Below are 12179 nucleotides of genomic sequence, written 5' to 3' on the forward strand. Positions count from 1 at the left end.
TGCTTATATCTGCTTACCATTCAAAAAATATATTTCAGACATTGTCCTAGATGATCCATGCAAGAATGATACAAGATTATCATCTTTACCCTCTTTACACAGAGATAGAAACTTGCCCATGGCCCCGATGTTACATGGAAGAATCTGCAATAAAAGAAAACTACTCTTTGCCCAGACCTTTTTTTTCTTAATTTTATTTTTCTCCTTTTCTGTTTTTTTATTCTTTTTCTTTTTTTCTTTTTTAGGTAACTCTTTCTCCAATACAGCATACATAAAAATTTTCTATTTATCTTGTACAAATACAGATGCTGGTGCTGAACTCAGAAAAGAAAAATTGAAACTCGATAACTTTTGGATAATGCTTTTCTCATGGATTTGCCACTAAATCCATTGTTCATTAAACAGTAACCTATCATTTTATTTTAGGAATATACTACATATAGGTGAATACCTAACTAGTGGCATTCAACAAAAATGAAAATGCAGTATACCAAAAAGTCTATTTAGAATATTCAAAATAGCCCTGTAATAGTGAAGATACTACTTTTTGGTGTTTTGAGTGGTGAAAAGTATAAACAAGTAAAAAAAGTAAATAAAAAACTACACTAACTCATTAAATTGATAACAATATTCATTCTATCATTGATTACAAAACTATAACATACAATGTTCTAGGCACTATCAGCATTGGAAACAGTAAAAAAAAAAATACAAGCACAATTCTAATCTTTTTTCTAAAATTCAAAGCAATGAGTCACTACTTATAGTCGCACAAGTAGAAAGTTTCAGCTGAGACTTTCAACACAGATACCCAGCAGTATGAATACATACAATAATTTTATGTAGCAAGGTATCCAATGGAATCTGCTTTCAGAAAATTAAACCTGAATACAATTTAAAATTTGAAGAAAACAAGTATTAAATAGCCAAAGTGATGAAAATCAAGAATCTTTTGTCAAGAGTATATCATTTAAGTAAGGTATGTATAATGATAAACAGAAAATGGAAGAATACTTTGACATATTGTTGACCTTTGCTAAATTAATGAAAATAAATTACTTTAGAATAAATCACCATTTTCATTCTGGACTGCTCAGAAAATGAGCTGATTATAATGCGACTGAAAAATTAAGAAAGTTGCACTTCAAAATAAAATACTAAATAGCAAATAAATCTAAAAAAATCTATCATTAGGGATAGTCAGGAAGTATCATGAGTAAATGAACAGGGATTGATGGGACGCCACATGCAAATCAATTGTGGCCAGCATATATTGAGACACAGTTTTTCATATGAAAATAGACCATATAATATGTACTTCCTATAGAAATATATCCTACCATTTCTTCATATTCCTATTCTAAAATATTCTAAATATTTATTCATATTTTAGAATAAAAATCAGCAACTAATGATAATCGGTTACTAATAATTATAAACTATAAATGAGCAATGTAATACAGAAAATATAGCCACATGAATAAGTGTTATTTGTTATTAAAATATTTTGTCTTTCTGTACCTGAAGACTTTCCAAAGAATATATACAAAGTGGCCTTGTGAACTGGATTATAGATGGTTAAACAAGATGTTACTGAATTCATGTGTTTACCTTAATCTAATCTTCCAAAACGCAGCTACTCTTCTTCACAATCTATGAGAAGATCATGATTAAAGCTTTGCCTCCCTGAACAACTGTCACACCAGCTTCCTTTTTCTCCCTATACTATATTCATGCATGTGGTCTCGAGACGAGATGACTACCCTCAGCCCATATTTATTGGCTTAAAAATGTAAATGATCTACAGTATCAGACCATATTTCATGTCAGTTTTTTTTCTTTAAAAGCTAAATATTTATATTATTAAAACAACAGTAATCAATATGCCTTGGAATCAGGCAGAGAACGTGATATTAATGTGTATATGACCTGTAAAACATACTTAACACAATCGGTCTACATCATGAGAAGGCTCCTCAGGCTTCTTCGTGATTGGGGACTAGCTATTCAGGAACTGAAAAGCTTGCATTACTAGTCGTCTTTTAGCCATAGACAAGAACAGGCATCCATTTCACAAGAAGTCAACACATCCCCTTCCGGGTTTGTACCACACTGATTTGTAATAACTTGACCAATCTGAGTGGTTGTCAAGATTACTGCCTATTTTTGTGACAACTTTTAGTCCATTTGCAAGCAGGAAGATTTGTTTTGGCTTATTTTTAATGAGGAAATTTCCTTTCTCAAATACAACTTCATCTAGTAAATAATACAGTTTAATTAGAAGATGCCAACTCATTTTAAAAAATTACAAGACTAACGCATTGCTTAATTGACATCCTTATCTCATGTCAGCATAATAATAATTTGTGAGATTGCTAGCAAATTCTAGAGAAGTTCCAAAAGTTTGTGGAACATGGATATTATAATTCTGTTCTCCATAAATTTTTAAACAGGTGTCCTCATACATACTATATTCATTTTCCAGCTATAAAAGTCATTGGCTTCTCAAGAGAAGACATCTTCTAGCTGAACATAATGTCATCAAAAAAGGTGGATCTAACAGTATCCCTAGTTTGATGAAGGGTTATGATTGACGATGGACGACAGGCATGGGAATAAGGATTATTGCTCTGGACATTGTGGTTTATTTGCTCAGCAGTCCTCAACATGGATGAATACACAGATTGCATACACTTTTTAATTGCCAATTTTCAAATTAAATATTTATTTTTTATTCTATCATAATAGCATTGAGCCTGGGTGGAAAAAAAATCCCAGATTACTGCTCATCTGACACTGAATCATTACAGCTAACCATAAAATCTAATAAGATTTCTACTAAATGAATGGCAGCTGTATAACATCCAGACACAAGCTACTGTCACACATTTGTCATCACTCAGACACTTCTTCCTTATTAATCTATTTTCAAAGATGTCTTGTGCTAATTAGCTTCCAAAGACTTTTAAAGAACTTTCACAACCTGACTTTTAAAAATGAAGACTGAAAAAATAAGGCTGCTGTTAACATGACTTGAAAACAAAGGTATTAATATGCTAATCTAATTCACATATGAATATACACAAGAACTTAATTCTAACCAACAGTCTGTATGCAATGTCAGGAAATACTTTTGCTATAGAGCACCGACAGGCCAATACTAACATAATACCAGTAGGTTTGTCTTTACTTTTATTATGATTTAAAATCATGCTTACTTTCTTGGAGAAATTAAAGAATATTTTTATAAAATCATCACAATTGCTATTAAAAATTTTTACAAATTTATAAAAATTTTTAGATCTCCGTCCATAAGTTATGGACAAAGTTACTAAGAAGGCTTATCATTAGAATGTTTACCATTATATTAGATGGAAGGTTTTTTTCTTCATCCGTATAGTCACTTTGTAATTATTATTGTTACTTTACAGATTGAATAAAAAATTAATTTAAATGTATTTTTATTTAGTATTGAGGAGATTATATTGAATTGCTGTCTAATAATACTTTGAAACAATCTTTAGCAATATTATGCGACATTACAAATTCAAATTAATTCCTATTTCATTTATTCAGTTTTTCTTACTTTCCTTTGTTATCATTGTCACAAATATTTCACCATGGCAAAAAAGTACGCCAAGCACTGTGTTAAGTGTTCATATTATTGGAAATCACAGAAAAAAAAATTGTAGCCAGTATGCCAATTGCCACAGTAAGTTACAAAATATGCTTCCTCTCATTTTAATGTAATATGATCACTATCTGCCATGTGAATTTTGCAAAAGATCTGTCTCTGCCATTGGATTTGACCGCATGCAGGGCAGGAACCCTGTCTTGCCTCTCCTGACTGCCTCCTCATCCTCTCCCCCCGCACCCCCGAGCACAATGCTGAGTGCATTAAATTCCAGCCATAGGATAGCACATATCACAACATGTAGCCTTACAATGTTTATAGAAGTAACAAATGCTTATTTTGTAAATTTCTAAATATCATACAAGTACAAAGAGTAAAATTTAAATCAACAATATTCTCACTTATTGCAGCAATTTAATACAATTTTCCCATTTTTTTCCTGGGCAAATCATTATTGCTACATGTATATTCACATGCAATTTTAAATTAAGCTTGATTCATTTATACCCTGTTACCAAATAATGTTTAATATTAGGTTAATACTTGTCCTAACAATTTATAACACACATATTATGTCATTATTGAATATAAGTTGCCTATACTTGTTTTAATTATAAATAATTCCATAGCCATACCTTGGGTTATTTAAATATTTGTCCTTGTCATTGCTTATTTTACCAAAGACCGTATTTTAGCAAATAAACAGAGAAAGTGCATGCAGATTTATAGATGTATTTTATATTACAGCTATTTTCAAGGTGAGATTTTTTTTTAAAATCATTTGAAGTAAAATTAGTGAAGAAATGTAATTTTCAAATATTTAATGAATATTTTTATAGAGCTTAATATTCAGAAACAAAGCTTCTGTTACTTAAATTATTCTCCCATGGGATCTTGCTCATACGCAGTTGTTTGTAAACGCTTTCTAAAAGGATGTGTAGGCAATGCAGCAGAATAAATGGGACATTACAAAAGAACTTTTTGGCAATAACTGTGATACTAACTCATTAACCTAGTATGTTTACACAGCAGTTGAAAACTTCCATATCTGTCTACAAATCAACCTTGATCCCTATTCCAAAAAGTCATTGAGTCTCAACAATTCGGACGTTGATATCATCCTTATATTATTTTCTTGCATGAGTTTGGCAACTGACAGATGTAACAAGGCAGATGTAGGCAGATGATGATCGAAACGATATATAATTCTTGCACATTTTTAATAGCTGGACTGAAGTGCCAGGACTGGCTAACTTTCTCTCTTCGTAGTCCCCACTAAGAATCCAGATTGAGCCCTCTTTGAGAATGCTATCCTCACTCAACATCTTGCTTTTCCCATAGCAAGCACTCTTGAAGACCTGGACAAAACTGCAGAACTTCTTATGATCTGGCCTCAAAAATCGCATGTATGATTCTTAGCACTAACTCTTGGGTCAGTTACAAACCAGCCTGGATTCAAGAAGGTGAGAGAACAGGACTGACGTTCCCACAAGGAAACCAGTCTCAGGTACAGGATGGAAGGATGTGAGATACTCATAGTCTTTAAGGGCTTCTGCAAATGAGCTCTTGCATAATGGAGTATGCTTTCATCAGTGGAAACTACTACCAAGACATATGGTAAAAGATCAAATATTCTCTGAACTCTTCGCTCCCTACTACACATAGGACTTTACAAACTGATTCATAACTCAGCTCTCAACTGTGCCATGGCCTAGGGAAATGACTTCTCCCCATTGAACTGATACTGATACTCAGTCCCTCGTGTAACATGTAATAAATACGATTATTGATTAAATTATCTATTGCTCACCAGCCAAGTAATCATTTCAAGCTCCCATCATGCCTCTTGTAACACAGATGTAAGTGTTCACATCACAATGACAAGGGAATAAGTAAATGAGCTAATATTTTCAAAACACTTACAGCACCATAACACAATGTATTGAGAATATGGTAACTATTAGGTTTCCAACTTGTTAGCCACCTTGTGCAATTCCTGGATCTCAAATATTTTCCTCATCATGTCTTTAGCCACTATTTTAACAGCTTCAACATTGAAACTAGCGATGCATTAACCCCATTCTTTTATAATTCCACTGGACTCCAAGTAAGCACAAACCACATTTTCTCTCAAAACTGCCGTATTTTGAAAACCTCACACTTTTTGCCAACATCCACCCTAACAATACAAGGACCTACTCTTACAGGCTTCTCCTGTTTACTCTGGCTTCATCTGAATCTCCAGCTTTACTCCATCTCATCCACGGCTTTGACTTCTTTTATGATACCCATGAACACATTTTAGAACTCCTACAACTACTGAAACTTCCCATTTTCTTGATTTTAATTGTGGCTTTCCGAGTCTTGTCGGCTTAGTCATTTCCAACCAAAGTTGAACTCCAATGCTGTTCTAAAGTCTTAATATTCTCTCTAATTTGCAGCCTTCTAATTTCATTTTGTGCATATTTTGTGCCTATCCTTCCTGCTAACTTCCTTCCCTAACTTTATTCTCATTAAATCATCCTCACCTTGTAGGCCTAAATTCTTCATTGAGAAAATGAGGACCTTCAAAAACAAGCTCACTCTGCTTCTGCAATTGCCATGTAAAAAGCTTTCAGTGTTTTGTTACTTCATGCTTTCTTTATATCACCTAGGGGAAAACTACCACTTCTCAAGACTATCTTTTACAACTCTTCCTTTAAACCCAACTTTCTACCACTTCCCAGAAAATGATCCTTACCTTTTACATGGTTGGCTTCTGCCATCTGCTGCTGGTTCTCCTTCAATAACATAGTTCATTCCTCATTTCCTAAAACAATATCATTGTCCCTAGAGAGGATTTTAAATTTTTGCCAGGTCATTGTTCCTTCCTTATTGGTACTGTTTATTCAGTAATCTTCACTAATGACTCAACATCTATGGCCCCAGTCATCTCTTAGCTCCACAGTCTACCTCTACTCTTGCTACTCACACTTCCCAGTCACCAAATTCAGAAAACAACTTGCTACATAAAAATTAAGAAAATAATGAGTTTAAATGCTTAAAGAGACAGACAAGTGAAATAGTTATTAAGATGTTACATGAAGGTCTTCCTCCTTTATTAGAGTGCCAGAGTTTGAATGCTTGAAGTCCATTTCTAACTTCTGCCTCCTCCTAATGTTCACCTTAGGAGGCAACAAGTGATGGGAAAGGACTTGGGTTCCCATCCCTCACACATGAGACCCGGACTGAGTTCCCTGCCGCTGGATTCTGCATGGCCCAGGCCCATAAGTTGCAGGCATCTGGGAAGTGGAGAGTGGATGAAAGATCCCTGTGTCTGTCTCTCTCTCTCTTCAAAGTAATTTAAAAAATAAAGGTTCTAAAAAATAAAGTACTTAAAGTTGGAAGTTTTCTCATTCAATATAAAATCATTCTTGAAAATTAAATTCCCTACATTTTGGAAAAGAATAACAGAGAAGGTATTAGTGTACTTTAACCACTAAAATGTAAACAGCTGTGTATATTCTAAAAATGCTACTGGAAATTATCACTTTAAAAACAATAACAATATATGTGAGTCCAAGTTGGCCGTTTCCTGTCTGGTTCTAAGCTTTCCTTATTGGTCTCTGTCTATCTAATTTTTTTTTTTTGGCGGGGGGTGGGACACCAGAGTAACCATGATGGTCATTGCAAGAGAGGGGAGCTAGAGTTATAAGCTGGTTGGGACTAGCCTAAAATACACCAAGTTCCATAAAAGGTGTATAGCAGCCGGATGTGTATAAACTAAAATTGAAATGTCAATGAAATAGTCACAGGATGTGATTAAGAATTTGCATTTTCTGACATATCAGTCACTCAATACTATTGTCAATTAACTCCATAATGTTGTAAATTGTTGTTGATGTTATGTTGTGGCTTTTCATTGGATGGGATGATATTCCACCAGTTTTACTTTCAGAACAGTGATGGTCTCTCCAAGAAACTGTTGACTTTATCTGGACAATAAGATGCTGGACTCTATGCATGGTACATGCTTGCAATGAAAGAAGCATGACTGAATTTGAACTGTACTACTGCAACATTGTGGAGGAATCTCTCATGGGAAGAGGACATGGGGAGGGGTTAAGGGAATCCCAGAGCCTATGAAACGGTGTCATAAAACGAAATTAAAGAAATTTTTAAAAAATAATGGAATGGTGCATTTCTTCTCAAATTGTTGCAAAAAATTTTTTTGAGGATAAAGACTGTGTGCAAATAAAGTAAGCATCACTATTCGATATCACTATTTAACTATCAAAATAGAAATAATCAACTCATGCATAATTTCCTGCACCAATAGGAGAATTAAATCACAGTGTTTGAATTCCTACAAGTTTACCTATTCACTTTTTCTAGTATATGTCCTTACCTTGTCTACAGTGTTATTTCTGTAGTAACTTTAATCTGTTTTGTTGAAGTCTAGGCCCCCTAATAGCACACACCACAGCGTTTGTACATTTCAGAGTCTATGCATATGAAGATTAGCTCTCTCCACCTAGAACTTTGTATTAAGAATAGGATCACTTTTATCCTGATAAAACTACCTGTAACTCTTGCTGATTCTGTAAGCTGAAAATGATTTCAACAACTGTAGTTGACAGTGACATTCATCTTCCTGTGTCTGCTTCTAATTATTTTTTCTTTTCCTATAAAATACAATGCTAATTAGTAGTTGCCTTCAGCCATGAAGTCTCAGAATAATACCCCATCTATAATTAAGCTCCCCCCAGAAATACGAGCAGCCAACTTGTATCCCATAACTTTTTGCTGTCAATATTCATTAGTAAATACATATTTCATTAAGAGGATTGCATAATTTGATGGGATCCGTATCGAAAACACAATGTCTCACATTTCCTCATAATGATTTGTACTTAACTTTATCCACTGCCTTTCCTATAGGTCCCCCCGGTCCCCCAGGGATCGTGATTGTGGAGGAAATCACTGAGAGCACAGCCACACTCTCCTGGAGCCCGGCAGCTGACAATCACAGCCCCATCTCTTCCTACAGCCTGCAGGCCCGCAGCCCCTTCTCCCTGGGATGGCAAACAGTAAAAACAGGTAAGGAATTCTAAAACATCAGACATGACCAGAACAGACTCCTTTCTCGAGGGCTATATTTACATTAGACCTTTTCTGGAACTCTAGACAGTCTACAATACTGACTACTGTTTGTTCCTCGACACAATCTGAAAAACAGCAGGCTGCTTGGATTCCCTCTCTTCAATTCCAAAAGGAGACCGTATCACGTCCGTTTCTATCATGTTTCAATGAACTTTAGACAAAAAAAATTCTGTGAAGTACTGCAAAGAATTCCTGAGAAGCTGTCCCCAATCTTTTCTCTGGAAGAACACTTTACATAATTTTACATATAATTATTAATTTTTTTATATACATTCAGGGAACCAAGCTGTCCCATCACATCAATTCCTTGTGCTAACTACTTTAATAGAGTAAAACACATTGGCTTTGTTTAGAAAAGGAAAATCAAACTAAAATTACATTATTTAGGGATAAGGGAAATACCAGGAGCCTGTGGTTAAAATGTTAATAATAAATAAAAATAAAAATTGAAAAAAAATTACACTATTTGAATTACATTATTGTACTACCTGCTTCCAAAATGAGAGGAATTTGAATGATAAAAGGAAGACATAGGGAGGTTCATAATCACAGCAAACATAAAATTATAAGTTGTTAAATAAGGGAGAGTGTATGTTGAAATCTTTCAGACTAAGTCACAACTTTAATTCTGTAAACCTAAAACTTTTTGAAATAACAAAAAAATTAAAAATAAAACTATTTTTCCTAATTGTTTTTATTTCACATGTACAAGTGCACTCACATGTCCCCAGGTTTATGCTGTCCAGGAGAGAGGTGTGACTTCCACCACCTGTACAAGTATATTTGGAAAGTGTGCAATAAGTCTATACAACGAAATCATCTGAAGAGTTTAAATTTGTGTTTTGTTTTAAAAGATTCACACATTTAGAAATGAAATATGAAAATTAGTAAGATGTGTGTGTGCAGTAACCATACAGCTTAACCAAAATAACATAGGAGTGGAGTGATTCACGTTGTTGCTTGAGTAATTAAAATTTGAGCAACAACGTATTTTGGTATAAAAGTTTACTATCATGAGGAAAGAAAAAATACATATATTATGTAGACGACAGATTTTCTTAATATATTGGCTTCTGTATTAACTTAGCCCTCATTATATCATTCTATGCATGTGTGCATAATGATTTTGAAACAGATAAGTATGCATATTTGCCTTTCTCTTCACTCCATTATAACTCTGTGATATTGAAAAAACCCAAGGGAATTTCAGGATAAACTGAATATTCAAATGTGAATGGCACAAATGCAAACCACACAAACAAGTCTACTCAACAATTTTTATAACTAAACTTCACAAGTACTCTCATCCTTTCTCTCTGCAGCCAGGAAACAGAGTCACCTTCAGGTCAGGTGTTGTGCAGTCACAAACCCACTCTCCTCCCAGAGCTGTGCTCCCTATCCACTTTGGCCATGCTACCCTTACAACTGACTTCTTGGAAAGGTTTCCTTGCAGACATATTGCCATATCCATATTCAACAGAAATATAAATGGTTTGTGGAAAATTAAATGAAAAGTCCAATTTTGGCGCAAAAATTTTTGACATCTTTATATACAATGACTCTTTTAAAGAGTTTGTGGAGACTGATGAGAAACCATGCATGGATTTAAAAAATGTCACACCAAAAAAACTTATCTCATTCTAAGTTTGTATTTGTTCGTGAAGGATTTGATGTAGCTTCGTATGTTGCTTTACACAGCCAAAGCCCATGACAATCCAGAACATCCTATCTCCCATCATCTATTTCCATGTGTCCTAGTTACACTTATTCCATGATTCTAGCCTTTAGTTTGTTTATTAGTTCACTTGTTTCAACTTTTTCTTTAGGAATACAATATATGTATGCTTAGAAACCTTACGCATGTGTACTAATTTTATTTGTTCAAAACTCAAATTGTCTTTCTTTTCTAATATGATTCGAAAGATGGAAATATTCTTGAATTGAGAATTCTTTTAAAAATTTTAAATTCAGCTCAGTGGATTTTTATTTTTTTAGATAAAGGCCTATGGTTGTGCTGCATTTATTTTTTAAAAAGTACATGTTTTTCTCAGAAATAGCTATTTATCTGATCATTGCGTAGCCTTCATCATGCTTAGACTCTAGCAAAGTGTGTCTTCACCTTAATCCTTTTTGCAACTTCTGCATTAATTGCAGCTTAAAATTGCTGTGTACATCAAAATGAATACAAACAGTCAGATCTATATTTTTTTATAATTGGGCTAAAGAACTACTCAAGGACCTCTGGCTGAGCACATTTTATAATTAGTGAATACTGTGTCCTGAAAAACAAACTTAAATATAAATGGGAATAATATACTTCTTCTGAAAAAAAGTATAAAGACATCAAAGCAACTAAGTTTTTCTAAGAGTCCCTTTTCTCTTCAATGAATTTAGTTTTGATTCAAAAACCTGACTTTCCTCACACTCTTGGGTACTATTTACTGATCTAGGTTTAACTGTCTACTTAGGAACAAAAAGTCACTTATAATCCTAGAATTGGCTGGTCTTTGTTTCCTTGACTATGTTTCTTAAAACGTATAATATCATTGTCCTCCATTTCATTTTCCACAAGCTGATCAGTTCATCTCCCAGTTGAACATGCTTATTGTCTAATTAAATTATTGGATATGATTCTCTTATCAGGAAAAGCATTTAAGCAAAATTCCTTCCCTGAGTTAACATGAGGTCCTCCAGTATAGTTGCTATTTCAAATTGCCTTCATATTCACACACACACACACACACACAAATATCTCTTTATAGAGTGATGCTTGCAAAGTTTTTAGAATACTTGGTTGGTGAGAAACAAATAAAAAAAACTTTTTTGTGTAGTACTTAAAGTAAAATGACTGACTTTAATGAAATAAAAAATTTAATTGGAAATTTGATTTCCAATTTATTTCATATTGCATTTTATTAACTAAAAATATATTTTTAAAAAAAGTTTCTTCCACTCAGACTTTTACAACTATTTTATAGCCCTAGAATAAGAAACAATAGATTTGTAAAGGAAAAAAGGAAAAAAAAGGAAGGATGGATTTTATCTTTTTAGAACATGAAATTCTCCTTTTTCACTTTAAACAGAATTTTGAATTAAGGATAGTAAAGATGCAGGTTTGAGGAAGTAATCTTTATAATCTATAACTATGACCAAATCTAAATATGTGTAGCTTTCTGAGAAGGTTTAAAATCGATATGTATTTAACTTTTATTCAAAATTTTATACGTAATTGCACATATTTATGGGGCACTATGTAATGTTTTGATATAGGTACACACTGTATAATTTCCAATCTTGGTAAATATATATCCTTAAATAGTTAATATTTCTTTATGACAAAAATATTCAAAATCTAATCTCAAGCTTTTTTAAAGCAGGAAAATACAGTATATTATCTATAGTT

At 33.4% G+C, this 12179-nt stretch overlaps 1 protein-coding gene across 2 annotated transcripts in view; it reads left to right on the forward strand.

Moving 5' to 3' along the window:
* The window catches only part of CNTN5 (contactin 5), a 1028052-nt gene that overhangs the window by 949060 nt on the left and 66813 nt on the right, over positions 1-12179 (forward strand). For both annotated transcript variants that reach the window (XM_040976845.1, XM_040976846.1), the window contains one exon: positions 8555-8713. In XM_040976845.1, coding sequence (XP_040832779.1) covers positions 8555-8713 — 159 coding nt within the window. The remainder of the gene's footprint in view (positions 1-8554; positions 8714-12179) is intronic.

Source organism: Ochotona curzoniae, unplaced genomic scaffold (genome assembly GCF_017591425.1).
Source record: "Ochotona curzoniae isolate NIBS_2020 unplaced genomic scaffold, NIBS_Ocur_1.0 contig_2723, whole genome shotgun sequence".
Taxonomy (NCBI): Eukaryota; Metazoa; Chordata; class Mammalia; order Lagomorpha; family Ochotonidae; genus Ochotona; species Ochotona curzoniae.